Below are 24,388 nucleotides of genomic sequence, written 5' to 3' on the forward strand. Positions count from 1 at the left end.
TTTAGTTTTAGTGATTTTTGTAGTATTTTATTATCAGAATAAACTAAATGAAAATGAAAAATGTTGCATTTGCAAGTAGCTAAATTAAACATTTCTTAAAAAAAATTTACTTTACATTTTTTATTTTAGTTAAAGTTTATTTTATATCAAGTAATTATTATTATTTTAGTTAACTATGAGGGCCCTACAAAACATAAATCAGAATCAGAATAAGCTAAATGAAAATGTAAAATGTGGCCTTTGCAAGTAGCTAAATTAAACATTTCTTTTTCAAAATAGAAAAAAATAATAATATTTGCTTTTTTTGTTAAAGTTTATATCAAGTAATTATTATTATTTTAGTTAACTACGAGGACCCTACAAAACAAATCAACGCCAATTTTATCCATGTTTTTACATGCAAAATAAGTAAATATAAATTAAAAATGTTTGAAAAGTGCAACCCATCACATACTGAACTTCTTACATAAGTGTTTTGCTGTTGTTGCTGTGGAATTAAAATTGGTTTGAAGAACCATGAAGTTTCACTGCTATTGATATTAAGAACTGAATGTTAGGATTCGCGACAAGAATGATGCAAACATTCACACATGCACACATACATTTCGCATGCTTTCCTGCACCAATAAATGCCCAGTGTTCTTGCCAGAAAGCATTAGTGCAGAGCAGAGAGTCTGTCTGCCGCTGAAGCGCGCCAACACATGCAACACTAGCGGGAAGAGCCAGAGGAGCTGACGTACCGTCTGAGAGACGGCCCATCACATTCATTATGGCAGGCACGTGATACACACGCACACACACACACACACACACACAGTCCACAATGGCCACTGCCTATATCTCTACGACCTCCTCTCTCACACACACACACACACACACTTACTGTTTGCTGTGTGATAAGCGGTTATTTCCTTGAGGAATAGAGCACTATGGAATAGAGTTCGATGGAATCTGTTATTATTTTGGTGTTTTAATAAAAGGCATGTCCGACAAACTGCCCAATTGAGATTATGGAAAGGTGCTCAAACAAGATTTTGGCATCAAAGAGAAACTGATGTGAGCACTGACAGAGCTTCTTTATTCAGTAGATGTGTAATGAAAATAACTGGACCATATCAATATTATTTCATTATGCAGCATGTCCAAACATCTCCAGACGCTTTGCTGCGTTTGTGCATTACAAGTAAAGGTGTTTCCACACATCCATCACAGATAATTCCTGACAATCATTGGTTGTAACTCTATATTATTTCACGAATTTGCCTGCCCGTTCAGTCCTGATGTTTAATGGTAAACAAACTTGGCTTGCTGTCCTCGATGGATGCTCGAACCCGAGGTTTGGCTTGAGCTACACTGAGAGAGGAGGAGGAGATGGGGAGGTGGAGGGGTGCAAGAAGAATTGTCACTGGAATGGCGAAATGACTGCTGCATCTATAGGCTTGTAAGGATGATTGATGGGACTGAATGATTAGGCTCCTTCCGAACCTACATTTGGAACTTCATATATTTTATATATACAGTATATTCATATTTTTGTAATATATTTGTATATATAAATAAAAATGGTATACATACTAAACAAATCAACTACTGGTATCAGTTTATTTAATTTATCATTGCAACTTTATGCTAGTTGCCAGTCTTAATGATTAACCTGTTAGCCAGCACCCCCTATTATGGGACACTGGTTTAAGAAAAAAAAAAAAAAAGTATATATATAAATATATATATATATATATAATTTAAAAAAAAATTCAGGTGGTGAGTTGACAGTTTCAACACTTTGACTCCTAATTTCAGTGACGGGCCTTGTCAGATTGTCTTAAATTAAAATCATTGTTGCAACCAAATAAATGTTTCAAATCATACTCTTTGAGGTCAGTGGAGGTCAGAATTTTTTTTGAGTACATTTACCATAAAGCTTTCAAAATATGCACTGCAAATATATATAAATAAAAAAATTCAGATGATGCTTGTCACATAGTTTACTGATAAACCAATTTTTTTTATTTTATTTATTTTTTTTTTCAGGTGGGTGGTTGATTAGTAACAGTTGACGAAATATTAATGAAAGTTCAACCACAAATCAGGCACATTTTATTTTTGCCATTTATATTGTATCAATAAATCCAGTAGAGATAATCTTGAACTCAAGACTCACTCACTGTATTTCAAATAAACTGAAGACCAGAATGCACACACTGTCGTTAACTCGGTCACAAATCTACATGTATAATAATGTTTAATGATGTGATTTAAGCTCTAAAACTATATCTTCACATCACAACAACTGTCTTTCTGGATGTTTTTCATCTCTCATTTGTGTGAAATTTAGCACTTCCCAACTTTCTAACATTCTCACCACTCACTCGGCACCGCTGTCAATCCCACAATCCCCTGCTGCTCAGCTCCCATAGTGAATGAATTTAAAACGGCGGCTCAGCTCGTCTGACTTTGCACCAGTGGAGACGTGTGATAAAAACAAGGCAGAAGATGAAGTATAAAGAAGACTTTAGACTATCATCATAGTCAAGTACAATGTGTCGGAATATTGAATATATTGTGTTTGTGTCTGGAGCTTCCAGTAGGTGTGTGTACATCACTGAGACTGAACAGATCAATCTCTGTCTCATTCAGTCTCTCCTGGCGGAAAGTCAGATAAAATACATGCTGACTCACTATATGTGTGTGTGTGTGTCCCTCTGTCCAATCAAACGTCTGTTATGGATCAATTAACTTGACTTTTATGTTTGTCAACTCTGATAATAAACTGATATGGATCATTAGCGCTTTAATTGGTTGATTATGTACCTTTAAGAACAACTGGGGAGAATTATGAACGAAGGTCCGTTCAGCACAAGTGGTTTCTATTATAGTTGTGCTTAAAATTCACCACGGTACAGACGGGACTTCTCGGGTTAACTGGCTTACAAAGTCCACTACAACTCGAGCAAGGAGACATGAACTCCAGGAGACGAGCAGACACTTTCTCCTCCGCTCCTCGCCCTCCTGATTTCCTTCACTCTGTTTGTTATCAGTTTTCTCCTCCTTCTTTCCTCCATCGGTTCGGTTTCAAAGAGCCCTGAGTGCATTTGCACATGAATGAGCATGTGGTGTTTAATCGTGACCTCAGATGCACTCCCCTTGCGGAAGAGAGGAGAGACACGTGACACAAAGCAGATCAGCCAAATTAAACTTCGACAAAACGGCAGCGGGCATGCATTGGTATTCCTCAGACGCCATTGTTTTGATGGGAAGGGACCCTTTATGTGATGCTCTTTAGAGAGAGACTGGAGGAGTCTGGGGGGTGCGACATGACAGACTAGCGTGGAGAGAAACCACAGAAATCCAACAAAATTCACTAGGGTTTCTAATCCTTTTTCCAATGGGATAAGAAAAATTAAATAGTTTTCCCTCTTGAATTAACTACCTGTATTAACCCCATTGGCTTTCTTCCCCTTGTTTTAAGGATAAACTTTAAGTTTTTTTTTATGGTCCTCAAATCTGATTGGCTCAGAGCCTTTTCCAGTGGTGTGATATTCTAGTGAGTTTCACTGTTTGTATTTCTAACATTGAGTGTCACCGCAGACGACCAAATCTACTAGAATTTTAGAAATAATACTTTTTGTGTGTGTTTGTGTGTGTGTGTCAAGAAATGTTGTTTAAAGAGTTTTTAGGGGATACTGTAGTTGGTTAGACTGTCTATTAGACTGTTAGTCATGTCTATTTGAAAATTATCTTTGCCGTTTTCGGCGATGTGAGTTCCAGGGCATCAGCGGCCGCTCAGCTCTTATAAATAACAGCAGTATTTAACAGAATGTAGTATTGAGAAACGGCATGTGTGTTCATGAAGCTGATTTTAGTAATTATTTCCCCATTAGATGGCCACACGTGAGTCAGCAGTAAAGATTTTAATATTGAAAGACACTGAAACAAGGACATTATTTTTACTTTCAAAAACATCTTGTAAGATGTAGCTGATTTATTGTGAATATGAGATTGAACTAAAGAATGAATGTTGTATCAGAAGCATAAAAAAGTTAAACGCAAAATCCCACTCGTAGCCATGCGACTTGGCTGTATAAACGTGGTATTTCTAATATTTATAACATGTATACAACTTTATATCTTTGCATAATAATAATCATGAAAATTATATCAATAATACAATTATCAAGTGAAAGTATCATAGTTTATGTCGTGTAAAAAATAAAAAGTCAAATATTCCATGTAATCTCTCAATTAATGTTGTGTGCAAACCTCAAAACCAAATCCCAGCAAACAGTAATCATCTTTAAAAAGAGAAGTGGGCACACACACATAGAGCGGTGGTAATACCTGCCAGCTATATCAAGGTTAGCATGCACACACACACACACACACACGTTCACTGTTCACACAATGCACAGGAGAGCAACATATGAGTGAACAATTCACAGCACTGAATCAAAATGATCTCAAACTCACCAATACCAACAAAAATACATCAAAGGTTTAATTTTTTTGTTATTATGTAAGTAGGCTACTTTTTAAAGTTTTTCTGAATTGCTAAAACACATTTCTTGAGACCATCACTAATTTTCTCAAAACCTTAAACACAAATCCAAATACTCAAAGTAAATTCCAGAAACCTCTGACTTTCCATCAAAAACAAACAATAATGGCAAAACCATTTCACTTGCACTCAAACTCACACACACACACAGAAAAAAAATAAGTCAATAAAATAAACACTACTAACATACTGTAGCATCCAGAACATTACAGAAAAACTGTATATTGGATTGAGTAAACAATTTACCTGTTTTGTAAAACTGTATAGTGATTTCAACTGAGTAAGCTGAATATACTGTATATGCCTACTGTATGTACAGCAAGAATATATTGTGTTAAATACTGAATACCTGTAGTACTGAATGTTTGTATATATTCAGCAGTCCAACTGCAAAGGCCAAAAAGGTCAAATAAAACTCTAAATGAAAAGCATGTTATAATACACTCAGATACTGTAAGATGTGCAATTGTAAAATCAGGGTCAAGGAGAGATTCATTCTGTCTCAGCATCATGTCTTTGTGCTCGAGTCCAGCCTGAGGACTTTGTCCACGTCACAAGTAATGTTGTGTTTTTTGCTAGACAAAGAAAAAAAAAAACCCTCTTGTCTGACAGATCCAGCCTTGATTACAGTCACGATCCCTTACTCATTGTTTCCTCATCCTCCACTTCATACATGTAGCTCTTCCTCCTGTCCTTCTCAGATTGTGTCCATCTAATGTTCGTATCACTGGCTCTGAACTGGCTTTTACTTTGTGCAGTCAGTTTGATCACATCATTAGAAACAAGTGTGAACAATTCTGAATCGTTGTGTGTAAATGATGACAACTGTGCTTTAGTTTTGCCACTTGTGTTTAACATTTTGCAGCACAAATGCGTCACAGTGTGATAAGTGTTTAAGTGAATGAGAATGTGTTTAGAGTTTTGCAAAAAGTTTGCAAATAGAGCTTAACTGCCTGAATGTGTTTAAGGTTTAGCAGAAAGAGTGCTTTATTCGACAAATTGGTTTAAGCTAGTGGGAATTTGGTTCAGAGATTAGGGTTTAGTGTTTTAGCAATTCAGAAAAACTGTAAAACAATAACAAGTTTTTGAAAGTTTACAAACAATAGGCTAGTTATGAGGTTTTCTTATTTCCTCAACATTATTGCCATTTGATTATTATTGACGAGAAATAATAATCTTTTTCGATAAATCAGATGTTCTGTCCTGCTCTGAAAACATAACTGAATGTATTAATTTTATTTCATGTAAAAGTATTCGGAGATGCAAGTGCATTTAACCGCAGCCGCGATCAAGCTTCAAGACAACAAAAACACAAAGCGCACATGAAAGTCTGTCAGTGCACAAATTTTGTGCATTTAATAGAACTGCATTCTAAACGGCATAAATGAATGAATTTCTAAAGCATATCTAAAGTAAAATATCGTGGCGCAAACAATGCGTACGTCTCACAGCGCAAATCCCTACACATGCCATTTGCGAAAAAAAAAACCTCAGAATCGTTGAAGAAAGAATCACGATGCATTGAAGAATTGATTTTTTTCTCCTACCACTATTATCATGTGTGATTGCCCAACCTATCGTTTCATAAAGAGTCACTACTGAGATACAAGCACTCTTTTAACTTCAAATTAATATGCGACACAATAATCACAGTGCTTTCACTGCTTCAGTTATATTAGGTGTGAAGGTGAATGTGTGTGTGAGTAAGAGTTTAGGGGGTGATCTCCAGTCATTGGTTGCAGTGTGAGCTCACACTGGTTGTGACCCCTGAAGACAGCCGGGGGTCACACAGGCTACATTAAGAGCAGGAAAGCACTCACAGCACTAAACAGCTATGGCAAATTACAGACTGAAATCAGTACCATCATGTAAAGGCAGACTCAGACTGTGTGAGACTCAGTGTGAACGCTTGTGTTTATATGTTTGTGTGTGAGTGTGTTTTTGTGCACATGTGTATGTGTAAGAGTGAAAGCTTTTGTTTAGATGTTTGGTTGTGTGTGTGCACATGTGTATGTGTGTGTGAGACACTCAGTGTAAACACTTGTGTTTACATGCTTGTTTGTGTGGGTTAGGGTGTGTGTGTGTGTGTGTGTGTGCGTGTGTGTGTGTGTAGAGGACAGTTGCCCAGTTGTCTCTTCGCTGCTGCTCTGCGGCCAGGCGCTGTCACACCCTACAATTATATCACAGATGCTTCATCACTATGCTCTTATTTTTGATGCACTTTTCTCATGTGACCCACATAATGGGAGCACACAAATTCTCAAATTCTCAAATGTATAATGTTACATTTTGAAATAAATGCTGTATTTCTATATTCATCAAATAATTCTTAAAAAATGCATTACAGACGCCAAAAAAATATTAGGTAGCAAAAACATATATATATATATATATATATATATATATATATATATATATATATATATATATATATATATATAAACACAATGAAATGGTGTAAATGCAGTCCAGCTGTTAAAATAAAACTTCCACATATCTGTATAGAAAACATGTTTTCAAAGTTCTAGTAGTAGTAGAAGTAGTTTTATCATTTAATAACAACAAACTTCTTTTTGTTCTGCTTGTAATATGCTTTTTTTTCTCCTTCAAAATAAATGATACTTGATATATTTGTCATCTAAAGCAATGACACTCAGATATTTTTATGCATTGCTCAATTCTTAAAATATGTTTTGGGGGCACAGCATGTGTGTGTCTGTGCTTACGTAAAACACAACAAATCAAAAAACATCTTATGAGTCATTTGGTACCTGATATCAGAGCTGAAGCAGTTGTGTGCTCAGTAAAGCGGCTCCTATTCGCCTAATCTGCTCGCTGTACTTACAAAAGTGTGTGTACAAGTTCTGTGAATGACAGCTCCAGATGCTGGCCAGGAAACCTCTGTCCATGTAAACATCTCTTGAACCCAAAACCCAGTGGTGATTTGTCGGCCCACATTTCTAGTTTCCCTCGATTTGCCTCCAATACAAACCCTTTCCCTATTCCACAGATTTCTGTTTATGAGCAAATCCAAATTGATTGGCCCACCACAGATTAGCATGCATACCATAGGATATTTTCGTCTATGCTCCCACCGAGTTACCCTTATGTTACGATTAAATTTAATTGCATGGCCTTCTATAGAAATACGCAGCACTGAAAACATTCAGAACATCAAAGTCTAGAAGTAGTCTCCGTGCCATTCGGTTCCTCTTGACGTGCACTTCATATATAATCACATATTATCTTCATTTGCATTCATCATCATATCACAGCTGTTATCTCTCAGGATAGATATAGAAACTGCCATTAAAAGTAAAAAGCTTTTTCATTATCGCTGCTCAGTAAATCAAGTAACACTGTAAATTTCGTGCTGAGCCCTTATCACCGTAGGGTGATGTTCTACGATCTCACCACATTACCTCCCACGTTAATGGCATTGGTGAGCAAAGACAGCATTAAGTTAATAGACCTGGCCACATCTTGCATTATAAATAGTCATTAATATTCCATTATCTGTCTGCACATGCCCACGAAATGTGCAGGAACTGGCAGCTTTGCTGAACCATACATTTCTGCTTTTCAGGTAACACTTTGCATTTGAAATAAGGTTTACCGTACCTGGTTTTGGGGGACGTCGTCAGCCACTCCTCATGTTTTTCAAATGTAATCAAGTAGGCCGCAATCTCCTGCAACAGAACAAATGAAGAAACGTTTAGAGACGTGCTCTTTTTACTCTTTTTTGTTTTAAAAATGCTGATATAGTTAAAAAACAATGCAATGGTAATCTCACATATCAGTTATTGGTTGACAAATATTTTCGATTTTAAGAAACAAAATCCTAGTTATTACATTAGCAATAACAACATTACATACAGGGCCATACTCAAAAAAACAAACAAAAAAAAAACAACACTTTCAGACACTTATACGAACACCGAAGGAGTGTATTTGCCACAGAACTCCGCCAAATGTCAAAAATGTTTAGCATGAGAATCTAACTCATTAGCAGTATCAATAAGTGAAAAAGCATAAAGATAGATATATATATATAGATAGATATCATAACCTTGAGTCAAGGGCTTATTAGCTAGAAGAAAAACAGGTAACATGTTTCCTTTAGCGTTATCAGACTATTAAAAGTACTAAAGCAAATGTATCCAAGCCCAGGGAGTTTGACTCTCTCTCAGGTGCTATAAAATTGACCTGCTTTCTTCTGCAGTCCTTATAAACCTAGAGTACTCCATTTAAAGACCACAAAACACTGTCATATAAACTTAACGAGTGTTGTCCAACAACATGATCCTATGAACCAAGGTTTGAGCATTAGTATGAGCGACTCCTCCATTTCTGAGCCAGGGTACGAGAGTCACGGTTGTTTCTAGATGACCTGAGGATGACCATCATTCATTCATCAATATGGGGTATTCGTAAAATGTTCAGACTGCCCACTGCCACAGACTGACAACATTCACATGCACATGAGTTACTTGTGCCTGAATTCTAAGATCAGATGAAAGACCGATCTCATTTTATGCACCAGTGGGCTCATTTGAGAAAACGTACATCACATAAATGTTAACAGCTCTTTGACAGTTGTTCAGTCTTTATATGAACTAGAATATGGCTAAACAGAAAGGATTTGGGTAACAAGTGGTGCACGTCTACAGGACAGACACATCAGGACGCTCTTCGCTAGGGTAGAGTGTTCAGATGACAGTCATGCGAAAGATTTGCTGCGTATCTACATGCGGCCATATGCTCTCTTGGCTCGGCTCTGAGAACAGGCAGAAGGCCCAGGGAAGTGTATGGGAACACAACTGGCAATGTTCTCTCTTGGTTTCAATTTAGAGATGCCAGCTTGTGCAGTGCCAATTTAACCCTGCTGCCCTCATTACTGAAGGCAAAGAGGGGAGCGATGAGTAGTGCATTAAAGAGCCAAGAGAAAAGAAGAAGTGTTCATAGACACAAGTCTCTTGTGAGTCATTCGGCAAAAGAATCAAGAGTACTTTTTTAACTCCAATTGAATTTTTGAACTGGAATATTTTAATCCATAGATGTTAACAAAATGTTCCAGGGTTCAAAATGTACAGTAATGCAATGAATTTCAGTTCATTTGAAATCAACATTCTTAAATTTACATTCAGCAAATTGGCATCCCGTTGGGAACGCGCAGTAATTTTAGACAACTTAATCCAGATATTTTAATCATATCCGCAAATTTGTTTGAAGAACCAAATTATCCAGAGATCAGCCATCATGATTAGAAGATCTGGCATCTTTCAAAATGAAAGAAAGAAAGATAGATGGATGGATACGGCTCTCTAGCACCACAGCAAGATAAATCATATTTTTCCGTCTGCGTCAGATCAAAAGAAGTATAATTTTGAAATGTTTGTCTAATTATATTGATTTACTATAAAAATATTATATTGATGATAGTAATATGTTAATAAATATTTAAAAAAGTAACCCCCCCCCCCCCCCAAAAAAAAAAAAAATTTAATTAAATTAATCACAACATCTGATTACTGAACTGCAGTTTTTGTTTACCAAAAAACATATAGACAAACATGCTGGTCACCAAACAAGAGGTCACAACATCCACACTAATTATCCAAAACCAAAGCAATAACACTGAGCAAATTATGGAGTGGGAGATTGGATAATCTGCTAGTTTTATCATTTGAAAGTGATCATACATGGCTTCTGAACTCAACTCACGACCCCCTTCATTGTTTTCAAGTGATATTTTCACAAAGCATTCAATCATCTTTTGTGACCACAACACATACTTCTTTGTCATCTTGTTTACCGTTGGGCCAGGCCTGCATTTTCACTGGCTGATTGTTTGTTACGCTGGGACCCTGGGAGCGTCATGGCACTGCCACTAATGGACTGAATGGAAAACAATGACCTGCCGTAATTTGGCAAACAAGCGTCAAGACAGATACAGAGCATCAGGGAGCCGGGCCTTTGTCAAATTCTGTTTATTCTGGAGTCAATTCTCAGTGGCCCGCTCGTTTTTACTGTCCCTTCTCACCCTAGTTTTCCTCATTTTCCGATAAACTTGCTCTTAGTGCTTCCTACACTTTCCCAGCACTCCTCCCCTCCTCTTTGCTCTCATTGCCTTATTATTCCTCTGTTCCGTGCTCCTAACTCAGAGCTGTAGTCACCGAAGAGATTATATGACAAATTCATTTTGCATTGAAATGAAGATGAAGGCCTCGGGGCTTCAGTGTTCTGCCAGAGAACATCCCTTCCTCATTTCCTCATTTCTCCAGTTCCCCCTCCCTCCAACTTCCCATGAACATACAGTATCGAACATACCTATCGAACCTCCTCCAGACAGCTCTTTCCCTAACCTGCACTAAACCTGAAGGGCGGCGTCGATGCCTCGCTCTGACTGCCAATGAGCACCTCTAAGTTTGCCACTCAAGAGCCGACAAATGTGAAACTCCTCAAAGCGCTCTTTAAACTATAGTTGGGGGTAAACGAGAGTCAAGAGAGGCGTGTGAGCAGGAGCCGGCTTTCCAGACAAACTGAAGTGTCTTCTTCCTTCCAGACAATGCCTCTCTCTCCCCCTCTCTCTCTCTCAGGCTTACGTCTTGAATGCTTGTTGCTAAACTTTATGAAATGCAAATTGGCCTCCTGTGAAAATGATCTTTGAAACACTTCTAACAATTCAACACCAAAGGAAGACATGAGCGAATCCTGCTACCTGTTTCAAAAGGCCAGGCCTGCCATCCGTCTCCCTCTGTTGTTCCCAATATGAAAGACAAGAAGTCGGGAACAATATGACTCCCTGACAGGTTTATTTAAAGGGGGGAGGGGGGGGGGGGTGAAATGCTGGTTTTCACTCAATATCCTGTTAATCTTGAGTACCTATAGAGTAGTACTGCATCCTTCATAACTCCAAAATGTCTTTAGTTTTATTATATTCATAAGAGAAAGATTTTCCTGGAAAAACACGACCGGCTGGAGGCGTGACGTGTGGGCGGAGCTAAAGAATCACGAGCTGCCAGTAGGCTTTTGCGTTGAGAGCGTTTGGAAGCTGTGACATTACCGTGAGGGAAAACCCATCATCCAAAACAAACCATGGCTTACAGTCAGATTCAGCCGTTTATTTATGATCCAGAATCAGATCCAGAGGCTGAAACTGAACGAGAGCAGCAGCAGCAACGACTCGCTCCGAGTGGGGCTCGAACCCGGGTCTCCGGCATGGGAGGGGACGCACTAACAAGGAGGCAGAGATATTTGAAGCAGTTTTACTCACTGCCTGCGGTTCCAACACACGATCGTGACCCTTTTTCGTTGGGATTGCATTATCCTTAAGAAATAAACGATACACAAATCCGGCGTCAAACTGGACCTTGTTTGTAAAATGGAAATGCAGGGAACAAACACAAACACTTGCACAACTCCGTTGATGCTCTGTAAAAATAAACTCCATCCACTGGTCCCTTAATGATGTTTTTTTTGGTAATCTGTGCAGGGTTGTCTTGCCCTGGCAACCAAAAACACACTCCTTTTGTGACATTTCGCGACGCTCTTGCCCTGATCACTGAATGCCTGTTGTGCTCTCAGTGCTCTGATATACGGGAGCGCGCTCTTCCAGCAGACGTGCCTCAGGACCCATACAAGGAAATTCCGCTCCATCTAACGTCACACAGAGCCATACTCGAAAAAAACTTTCCGAAACTTGTGACAAACCAGAAGGAGTATTTTGGGAACAGAAATACTCCTTCAAACGTACAACTTAATTTTTGAAACTTTGTCCATGTTTAGCATGGGAATCCAACTCTTTAACAGTGTAAAAAACTCAGTATGCATGAAATAGAATATCACCCCCCCTTTGAAGGGAAACATCCAAGCTGCAAAACAGATGTGGTGGAAAACGTGTAGATTTTACGTCACAGTCAAGCTTGTGAAAAAAATGACTATCTAGTTCAATTGCTCCAGTTATTAATTCAAAGTGTTGGTCACTCTTCGATGAAGCACTTTGCTGAAGTGATCAAGCTGACCCGCTTCAGCTCAGGGGAGTCCTTTGTTGCTTGACCATGGGCAACACTTCAGAATTAGTTAAGGCAAAAATGGCAATTACATAAAAAAAGAAAGTATTTTGCTATAATATCTGAATTTTAAAATCACTAACACCTACTGTACACAAATGTTTTTAAAAAGGGGCTTTGTTTGTAATTGTGAAATTGGTTAAAATGTCATTGTCGCCAATACTTTTTGGGGTTTGATTCATTAGCTACACAAAAAACTGCAAAAGACAGGATTTTACTCAATTTAGAAAAAATGTATCCATGTTTCTGTAGAAATATGTCCCATTAAAACTCACATTTTCAAGTGATTTGAAAATGCTTATTGCGCTTAAGATAAATACCTGAAAAGAAGAGACTTTTAATTGGGTTGATCAGTCTTGACAATGAAAGACATTGTGGTTTGTAGTGTCAATTTTGAAGGAAAAATATGCAAGAAAACTATGAAAATGAATACAGAAAAATTTGCATTTGCAAAAATAAATGCATATTTAAAACATTTAACACAAAAATAAAAATGAGTGAAAAATACATAAATAAAATGAGATATGAGACAGACAGACAGTAGCTTAAATGCCTTCTCCTAAAACAAGGCTCTAACATCTCTGAACGATTTCTGCATAATTCATATTAAGTTTCCAATTTAGGCCCCGATGGAGGCCTTGTAGTTCTGCCGAGGGTCATCCCAAAACTGACTCTCATTTGACCAAACTCGAATGCACTTTAAACCTAAACTGCTCCCAGAGGCACCGTGAAGAAAGCTGTAGAGAGTCCTCATTCTGCTGAAAATACTCTCCTCCACAATTTGCTGCAGGCTGAAGAAAATTTTGCACGACAGATCCTTTTTGAACACGTGCCCTGATTCATTAGCACAGGACTCCATCACACTTGGTTCCTGCCATGGTCCCCACAGGTACCCTTAAATCCTGCGTTACATAGATGGCTGGCAGTTTTCAAAATGAGTATTAGTCAGAGCGTACCCTGCTGAACTGTGCTGAACGCACTTAAACCAACACTCAGACGTTATCAAGCGGTACAGTCAGCTCGGATGTGAGCACACCATCACTTTTAATCTGTGTAACCATGGGGTTCCTTAATGGCAGCCTGGAAAGCCTAAGGTGTGAGCAAACATGCACTACTGGTCAAAAATTTGAAATAATTATGTTTTTTTTTTTATGTTTCTGAAAGTCTCTTATGCTTGCCAAAGCTGAATTTATTTGAGCAAACATACAACCAAAACACTAACATTGTGAAATATTATTATAGCTTAAAAGAACTGTTTTAAATGTATTTTAAAATGTAATTAATAATTGAGCACCTCTAATAAAAATTAATACAACTAATAAAAATGAGAAGCAAATCGGCATATTAGAATGATTTCTGGAGGATCATGTGGCACTGAAGACTGGAGTAATGATGCTGAAAATTCAGCTTTGCATTGCAGGAATACATTTAATTTTTTTTATATTTTCACATAAAAAAATTGTTTCCAATCGTAATAATATTCCACAAAATATTGAAATTTTTACTGTATTTTCAATCGAATAAATGCAGCCCTGGTGAGCAGAAGCGACTCTTTAACAAACATAAAAAAACCTTAATTATTATTATAAAGGGAGGTAGAAACCAACATTATGAATTTGTTCTAGGCCTGTGTGTCAGTGATATGTGCTTCCACATGTATCTGTGCTTCAAACTGAAGCGACTTTCTCTTTCCCTCCCAAGGCCAGCAGCAAAAAAGCAATGAAGTCCTTCCTAGAGTCTCGCTGTCATCTCAATAATCGTAATCAAACTGATCATCCACAATCTTTAACATTGTCTCCCCACCCACTCAGTAGATGAAACGTCATCAAATCACAGAGAGCAAATTGACAATCCACTTTAAAAAGTGGGAGAGGAAATTGAATCATTAATCATAGCGCTAGCGTCCGCCACACTGGTCCTCATACTGTCCGCATGCGCACACACAAGCCGAGACCGACATGATGCTCAGGAGTCTCTATAGCTTATTGCAGAGAAAAGATAAATGTTTCCTTTAACTGTCATTTGCCAATGTCTCTCTTGCATTTTGTGGAGATGCAGGTCCAGAGCCTGCTTTGATTAGTGGATGTGTGTGCTTGGGCTGTCCAGACGCTGGCTCAAGGAGAACGACTTCAGCGAAGGTGCAGAGGACATCACAGTGCTCTAAGATTGATGTTCGCTCGGGTTGGCAGAGGACTGGAGAAATGTACTGTGGCATACTTTGAAAGAAGTCGGAAACGCTGCCAGAGAAGGGCAGGGAAGGTGAGAGGACCATTAATGGGGATCCAGGTCATAGACTGGTCCTGAGTCTGGTCCTCCAGGAACCTCAATCTGAAAACTTTTGGACAAACGAAGAATTAAATCAAGTGGTTTAATTAATCAAGTGCTAGTAACTACACCGTTGGGGCAAATTTAAGGGGTCCTGAGAATAGGAGATGAGAAGGACAGCATTGTGTCTTAAAATGACAATGCAAAACATGAATACATTCCTCAACATTTATCAACCTAAAGACAGAATCATCTCCTAACAGTCTAAAGGTCAACAGGGAATCAAACTTGCCTTTACCTTCTTAAATACAGTACCTGTTTGTTGGCAGTATAGGTGCATGTCACTGCACAATATTTCAAAAACTTCTAGAAAAAAAAGTAATCAAATAGCTCGCTGTCTATGAAACGACTTTCTTTTCAGATTATGTAGTCGATACCGATTATAGAATTAATTTTCTGGAATAATTACTTTTTGAAAACAAAAAGATTATACAGTTAAAAAGGGTTTAAATGCCATTTCATGTTGCCTAAAAACAGAAGTTATAATAATAATAATAATTTATATGAAGCTTTTGTACAAAAAAATGCAACTTAAGGTCCTTCACCGGTATAAAAAACATAAAAACGGTGGAATGAATGAATGAATGAATAAATGATCAAAACGAATGAACGGATGGATGGATGGATGTCATACACAAAATGCAACTAAAATGGCCTCATGAGTCTAGAACTAGAAAACTAGAACTGAATTGTTAGTAATATAATACATGAAAGAATAAGAAAAAATATATATATATATTTCAATTAAAGCAAGGTTATAAGAAGCTGCAAGAGCAAAATGCATAAAAGTAACTAAATAAAGAAATCCGTAATAAATAAATAGATATGTATTTGCTTTTAAAAACATGAATGCTATTGTGAATATTAGTCTACTTTTGATTGTTTGAAGTTTTCTGATTTTCAGGGCATGATGACTAACAGCAGCAGTGATGTGCTAACCTTTAGACCCACATCAGTAAACAGACCACTACAATTCAGCTTGTTTTAGCATTAGCTGCACGCACAGCTCTCCAGCTGTTTGATACAGAGACAACCTGTCACCTCAGCACAGAAAATAACTCTCGCTATGCGGTTTGAGAGACGTGGAGGGCCAATAGGAGCAAACAGGCTAAAGTTCTACTTCTGTTTTTTATTTTTATATTTGTGCAGGTGTGCATCCCTCGCAGCACGGCAGCTGTTTAAGATTAACCTGCAGAACTCAGTTCCAGCTGTTCAAAGACATGTAAACATTTGTGTAGAGTGTGATCAGTCATGCTGGGATGATGATGTTTGTTTTGGGTCATTAATATTAATATATGACAACAATTGCCAGGACACATGTCTTTTATGAATTATGAAAGAATGCAGAGACCAAGAAAATTGGATTCTACATGTGTAAAATCTGTTAAAAAAATAAAAATAAATAATTTGCTAGAAATCGATTAAACATTTTAAATAACATAATCCGACTACATTTTGATTTCTTTTATAACCCGTTTATCACATGGATTTAAATGGGATAATAATTTGAACCATTTTGGGTTAATGAGTTTAATGAAGAGCTGATAATGAAACAAACTATAAAACTGTTAAATAACAATAAATCAGTTGCTTATTAGCATGCATATGACTAGAATATTATCCATTTATTAGTACTAACTAAGCAAATATTAATGCCTTATTTTATACTGCCTAATTCTAAATCTCTAATCCTACCCAATACCTAAACTTACTAATTATTAAATAAATAAATTAGGAATTTATTATGGGAAAAGTCGTAGTTAATAGTTAACAAGTGTTCCCTATTCTAAAGTGTTACTAAACAATGACTAAAAGGGAGTAAATATTTCAATAGATTTCCTGCACATCATGTGACCATTAAAACCAACATCAGAGAACTGTGAACAGGCAGGTGTGATACTTAATTGTTAACTTATTACCTCAAAGTTTGGGAGTCCCTGGACTACGTGTAAATAATTCATATTTATGAAACATGGTTGTGCATGCAAAAAGGAGGTATCGAGCTTGATTTGTCACTTTTTCCTTATTCCTTCTTGTTCATTTAGACTCTCACATTTAACAGTTGCTTTCATTATTTTGTCTTCCTAAAGGCTTTTATTCTCCATCTGTCTATATTTTCTCTATTGTTTCACAGTTGCCTTGTTCCTCTCTGTGGTTATCTGTTTGTTTGCTGTGATCCGAGATGTGCTTCCAATTCCAATTGTATACCTCAGGTGATTGATAAGGAGAGAGAGAGAGAGAGAGAGAAAGAGAGAGAGAGAGAGTAAGAGAGAGGTGGGCGGGCCGAATCCTGGTACTTAGCAAGATTGTATTTCCTTGTCCAATGCCAAGGCTGCTGACTTCCATGATAAAGATGAAACTATCATTTGCATGGATGTTATCAGATAGTCAAGAGTGGTAGAGAGAGAGAGAGAGAGAGAGAGAGAGAGAGAGAAGAGGGTCAGCCATTAATGAAAACAGCAGCCGCATTATTAGAGGTGATGTGATTTTTCCATTACTGTGTGCATGAGAATTATTCAGTTTATGAGATGAAGTGTCACCTATGAGCAGCATACTTATCTACACACTACACACTCATCAAATATCAATCATGAAATTATTCTCAGCTGTGTAATTGACAGGTTAGATGTGTGCTTATTTATAACGACAATAGCAAACAGCCTTTGAAAGCAGCACTAAAATATTTCTTTTTTTAAATAATATAATTAGTCCAAAGCTGTCACTAAAACAGGGATGTTTACAGATGGAAAAACTTAAATTGCATTACTTCATCCAAGCAATTGCCTTAATAATTGCAACAGCCTAAAAGTTTTAATTTGTTTTGAACTTCTCCACTTGTTTAGCTCCCCACTTGCACAGTGAAGCAGTAAATAGTTCGCTCAGATCATTCACATTACAGCTCGTGCGCGAGACGGACAGCGACGCCAATTAATAGCTGCCTCTGCAGATTAATTAAAACCAAAAAAGCAAAACAAGTCTCATACAGTAATGCTCCGGAAGGCCAAAATCAAAGAGCGCTCGGAATAAAACATTTCCTGATTGTTGTCAGCCAAATTTTGGACGACCAATGCAATGCTTTCTCTGCATCATATCATGCGAGAATAAGTACAGCCAGGGAGGAAACCGCCACCATCCACACTTGTGCTCCACCTTTTGTTGCAACAAGAAAGAGTGAAGGTCACATCCCATGCAGAAGCTTTCAGGAGCCGTCTCAACTCTGCCAATGAGGCCCCGTTGGGGAAGGAATGATGGAACGTTTCATGCTTCCTCCACGACACGCAGGTCCCATCCGGAATACATGATCCGGCAGAGACAGGAAGGAGGAGAGACCTGTCCTCCACTTGGGCTCACCCGGGATCTACTCCAGAAATGCAGTGGCACTCGTCCTCGCCAGGGATCGAGGCTGCTGCTCACGCTCGATTGGGGACACAATGGAATATTGAATTTCCTCCACTGGCTGTGATCTGAGATGTGTTTCCAAGCCTGGCGGTGCCAGATCAGCAGTGCCACCAGGTTGATTCTAGAACTCACTGATAAACTAAATGTGCATCCAAGACACACACAAGCACACCTTCTCGACATGTGTCATGCTGTACAATTTTAGAATATCAGGGAAAATATACGGTAAGAATTGGGTCTACGTCTGCCCTAGAATAGTAATGCTAGGCTACTTGCATTATTTTTTTATTGCCCAAAAAACTAATTGTACTATTATTTCAGCTGCCAATATGAGTGTAATACTCTCATCTCTGGTTTACGGTGTTAAAATCCGTTCTGCATAGACAACATGAAACAAACAAACAAACAAAATCTGCTTATCTATTTATTTCATCTTCTGGTTTAGGATGCAACAACAAAGACGGAAGGAAATGAAAGGCTCCTTTATTCCAGAAACCAAAAGGCTTTGTTCCAAGGTAGGGCAAAATTCAGAATTTAAGAATTGGCTCTCTTTCAATTCCTGATTTAACAACAAATTCAACAACAAATCACGTGTTCTTCCACCATGGACAATAAAATGAGTGCTAATTTATTTATCCATTTGGTCTGTCTAACTATAAGGATGATTTAAGATTGAAAAGAGGCTTTGTCAAGCCAACACTGAAAGTTTTGACAAACTTTCCTTTTTTAGTCACATTATAATCACACTAGTTAGATTAATGAATTTATTGTAACTCTACTTCCTTAAATCCTAATTTAAATGACAGTTCTACATACTATATATTTTTACGAGGCATTAAAATGAATCATTACTGATGCACAGAGTCATAAATTTGTGCATTCAAATGTATTAAGTAAAATGTAATGTGAGAGGAACAATGAAACATTAAACTCAACTTCGGCATCTGTACTTTAGCTTTCACTGAAGTAAACTCGTTGAGCACATTTCCATTTATTTCCACAAAATAACAAACCTTTTGCAGACCCCCTACCATCCATCCCATGGACCCCCTATGGGTCAGGGGACCCCCTTTGAAGTACCCTGATCTATTAGATGTTGTTGTTGTTTTTTCTTGCATCTGACTACCAAATTAAACATTTAGTATTTTGTGCATTTTGTTGACGGAACACAAAAGATTTGCAAGCGGTGGCTTTTAATGTGGTTTATACTCAACAGCACACAATAATAGCTCAACACTGCAGCTAATTAACCTGACTAACAGTTTCACAGTTCCCTGCCTGTGATAAATGGGAAAAGTTGATGGACAATGTAAAGTTTCTCTCCGCTTGCCTTTGAGATCGAGGAATCATCTCACGTAAGGAAACCCTGCCGCTTTCCCTGAGGTCACAAGTTCAGTCTCCAACCATTTGCATCATATCAAAACCTCCTGCCTTCATCTGCCACTGCGTGTGCGCTGTAAAAACTCACCTCCATCTCCGCAGAAGCTGTCCATCTGCCACAGGTACAGCTCATATATTATTACACCATCAAAATCAATGGCCGAAGGCTAGAGAGACGAGCAGACGATGGGTGCAGATGAAACCGCAGCTTTGGAAGACAACCAGACGGATGTGATGAAATCTACTCATAGGGAGCAAATACAAATACTCGGGGATAGAGTGTGTTGCACTCTGAGAGGATGTCTGAACTGTACGGTTGGGAAGCAAGAACAAAAAAAGACTAAAACAATTTATTTTCTGCCCTAAAATACTACTAGCCAATCCTACCGTAGCAACTGTCACCATCTGCCATTTGCAAAATAGAAAAAAGCGTTTGCTGTTTTTCTACAGTAGGTCTATGGAGTATCTCTGTGTTTGGACAATTTTAAAGGCAACTGTATGGGAAACATACAGTAAAATGTTGTGGGGATTATTACGTATATAATAATATAAGTAGCCAAAGAGGTTTGCTTTTCCAAGTCTTTTCCAAATAAATCTTAAGAAATCAAAAAAAAAAAAAAAAAAAAAAAAAAGCGCACACAGTGGACGGTGAAAAGCATTTTCTTTGACACCAATCTGATCTCAGTTTTTAATCAGGTTAGGCTCTAATTTAACATTATAGTATAAAATTTTTATCTGCCATTTTTCTTTAAGTTAGAACTTTAAGACTATGCAAAAAGGCTTTGTAACTGAAAAGTTTAAGAAAAAGAAGAATTATTTCCAAAACAGTGTAATTTTTTTCTTTCTAAGATAACCATTAATAAATTCTTCAAAACTGAATTGTTAATTCCTCACCCTTCATATCCTTAGTGAATGATTATGTTTTGATGCTATGGCCTAATTAACCATCTCCTCAACAGTTGGAAAATCTATCACCCTTTCGTTTCTCACCTAAAAGCTTAAGGGTCTGTGTCAAAAACTAAAATTCCTAACCCGTCCCCCAGCGGTGCAGTTCCTCTCTGCGTTCATTTCATCTCAAACTGCGACTATGTTTGCAAACCTGCTGTTTTCCAAGGTTCGTGTGTCTTTCTTCGCCCTGCTCAATAAATCTCGGCGCAGATTCATCTTTCCCTTAATCAGAGGAGCGTGGCAGGCGTTAATTAAGGTGTGTGTTTGCCCTGTCAGGAACGTCAGCGGTCGGCTGCTTTTGTTTGGTGAGGCAGCCCGCCTGTCAGGATGTTTGGCACGGCTGGAACTTGGTGCTGATGTGGCAATAAAGGAAGCAATGTGGGGGTGAAGGTCACCAGCTTCCTCCAGGATGGCTCCATATCCACCCAGAATTGTTTATGTAATGTACAAGTATTTGGTTAATAAGTCTCCTGTGCTCACTTAGGATGCAGTTATTTAAGAAAAAAAATACAGTAAAAACACTAATATTGTGAAATAATATTACAGTTTAAAATAGCTGCTTTCTATTTGAATAGAACATGTATTTATTTAATGTCACACGATCCTTCAGAAATCATTCTAATATGCTGATTTGGTCAAGAACCATTTCTGATTATTTTCAATTTTGAAAACTGTTGTGCTAGTTAATATATCTGTTGAACTAAAAATAACTTATTCGATACAGACATTTTTTGTAACATTGTTGTCTCTTTTGATCAATTTAATGCATCCTTTTTTAAATGTAGAAAAAAAAAGAAAAGTCAGCTGCTTTTGTGGCCAAAATGAATGTTTAAAAAAAAAACACAGAAGAGACTCTAAATTTGAAATCATATGATTTAAAAATAAGTAAGAGGGTGTAAGTGATTATAGGAAATCTCCTCTTTCATCTAAATTAAAGTGGAGTGCTGGGGAAACGCTTTCATGAGTGTTCTGCCTCTCTGGAAATGTGATGAGATGCTTTGCCATGATATAACCCTTGCATCACACTCCTGAAGAAAGTCTGATCTATTTATTATGGCTATTATTACTTAACCATGAGCAATTCACTTTTTGTCTTGTTTAGAAAAAAAAAATGTGTAGCAAGGAAGTTGCAAATAAATAAACCTGTTGTGTACAAAGATGTATTTGAGAGTTAGAACTGCAGCCAAGGAGTAATATAATTTCCCAACATGCATCACGGTTACTGACTGCTGCTACAGCACTCAGACACAAAAAAACTAAAACACAAGAGCGCAGAAAACTACCACATCAATCCAGTCCAGAGCACCCAAGAAATCCATCTACACACTGGCCAAGATAGAGAGAGATTACAGAATAGAACAGGCACTAGCTACCAGCATCTACCAGCTGTATGGTCAGGGTTATAAATGAACCTAACAACAACTATTTAATATGGAATTAAATATTCATGAAGGAATTATAAAATATAAACTCTGTTCTGAAACCTTGCGACCTGCCTCACAGAAGCTGTTAGCAGGCAGCATCCCAACTAACATGGCTAAAACAACAACAACAACAACAAACTATAGTTTCAATAAATATACAGAGCCCCATAAGGGATATGGTGAAGACAGGACTTTTTTTTTTTTTTTTTTGCAAAAGTATGGCGTCCCTCCAAGAAACTTTTAGATCACAAAGGCACTGAAATATAGTTTTTTCACAATTTCTCAGGGGAATGCAACAGTAGTAATGCAGTAATGGTTCCTCCCAATTTTTTTCACTGTCCCTTCGGGGGTTCTGCATTTGCAAAATAAAAACAATAGATAAATAAACAAACAAACATTACACACTGTTTTCAACACTGAAATCATGAGCAGCAAATCAGCATATTAGAATAATTAGAATAATTTTAATAAAAGAATCATGTGACACTGATGACTGGAGCATCATACTGTAGGAATAAATTATATGAATACTGTATACAATCAAAAAGAAAAGTTATTTTAAATAGTTTATTTTTTCAAATCAACAGTATTTCCAAAGGAATCACGCCATGCTGCCTCAGAGTTTGCAAATGTCATCATAACACACTGTCTTGTTAGGCAGCTCACTTGATTCTGGAAGGGAGCAATATTGTTCCCATTCTGCAGACCACATGGATCCATCATCATAATGAAGTGTCATGAGCGTGTCAGAATCATGTTACATGCGTCTCGGGTGCTGGCTTTCCTATATGTTCTGATTGCATGAACACATCTTCCATTAAACAGTCTAAACTTTCCTGTGATGACGACGCTGCGAAACCCAGTCGCTTCGCCGAATCTGACGAGAGATGAACAATATCGAGTCCAGCCGCTGAAATGCTGCTGTTCTTCATAATCAGGTTAAAATATTCAAGGCACACAAAAAGCGACAGAACTCACTTTTCTCTATTTTAGCCTCACTCTCGTGCCTTTTCAGCACATTCAACGCTTTTTGCTGGTGGCGAAAACTCACTGAGCGTTTGGGAATGACTTATTTAACAGATCACATTTCCTTCTCTGTCAGCAAAATAGAAGTCCCTCTCGGAAAAAAACACGACAGAGGCAGAGTGCTGTGAAATCTAGGGTCATCCAGAGACAAATAACTTTAAAGCGAAAGGGCAACAAAGGACACTGAAATAAAGAGACCGGGCTCTTTCCAATAATTAATTAAAGCACTTTCAGCCATGCAGGAGCTGCAAATGGGAACCGCATTGTGCGTTTAGACCCGTAACAAAGCCAACATCAGTGCTTCTGTCATGACACTGTGAATAGATCTCATATATCAACACTTGGCTGTAACATGTAATCGCTTTCAATTTTGTCCAGGCTTGGGGTGTTATTGATTTAAAAGCCGTCTGTTCTCTTTCTGGACCTCTTGCCGAAAGCATGCCTTTTTTGGATAGCTGTCAAACCGAAGACCTTGGATGAACATGCAACTCTTTCAAAGTTATAGATGAGCACCAACCTAGTTAATGCATAGCAAGAGAAAGGTGCACTAGTACGTGTGGAGGCCATACAATTATAAGCAAATCACATGTCAATATATTCATGGCCAATTCTATCTTCTAAGAGTAACAGCCTGAATAAACCATTTACCTTATGCTTTTTTAGAAAAACAGTTACAGTAACAGGTTGAATGAACTAGAGCTCCACAAAAATGATTTTTTTTGTCTAATAATATATAAAAATAAATTAAAACATGGTAGAGAAAAAGTCATTATATTATAAGAACAATTATTTTCATATGAAAAAAAGCAATACACTTCTAAGCTACTAAGCTTCTACATAATAAAAGAAAAAATATGTGATATATTTTTCTTTCTGACATAAAAATGCTAATAAAACTTCAACAACAACAAAAAAGTATGTTTTGTTTTTGTAAATATAATCTGATGTATAAAAAAAAACATACCTTTTTCAGCCATTTACAACCGCTAACAATGAAACAAACCTACATTTTTCATTAAACACTAAATGTATTAGGTTATGCAAATGCAGCTGGAAACTATACAGCTATAATGAAACTCCATGACAGCCACAAATTCATAAACTGGATTTTTCAGCATATAATAGTATACAGTGATTTGTTTAGAATTTTCAACCAATTCTAAATGATGCTTCGTCATTCTCACAAATGTGACGTTAGCCAGCTAAATGATGTACTTAAGTCAGCAGAATTTGCAACAACGTTTAATATTTCACAAATG

General features: G+C 37.5%; 1 protein-coding gene across 7 annotated transcripts in view; it reads right to left on the minus strand.

Moving 5' to 3' along the window:
* The window catches only part of LOC128022071 (calmodulin-binding transcription activator 1), a 280,579-nt gene that overhangs the window by 140,316 nt on the left and 115,875 nt on the right, over positions 1-24,388 (minus strand). For all 7 annotated transcript variants that reach the window (XM_052609305.1, XM_052609306.1, XM_052609303.1 and 4 more), the window contains one exon: positions 8,177-8,244. In XM_052609305.1, coding sequence (XP_052465265.1) covers positions 8,177-8,244 — 68 coding nt within the window. The remainder of the gene's footprint in view (positions 1-8,176; positions 8,245-24,388) is intronic.

The sequence above is a fragment of the Carassius gibelio genome, chromosome A11 (assembly GCF_023724105.1).
Source record: "Carassius gibelio isolate Cgi1373 ecotype wild population from Czech Republic chromosome A11, carGib1.2-hapl.c, whole genome shotgun sequence".
Taxonomy (NCBI): Eukaryota; Metazoa; Chordata; class Actinopteri; order Cypriniformes; family Cyprinidae; genus Carassius; species Carassius gibelio.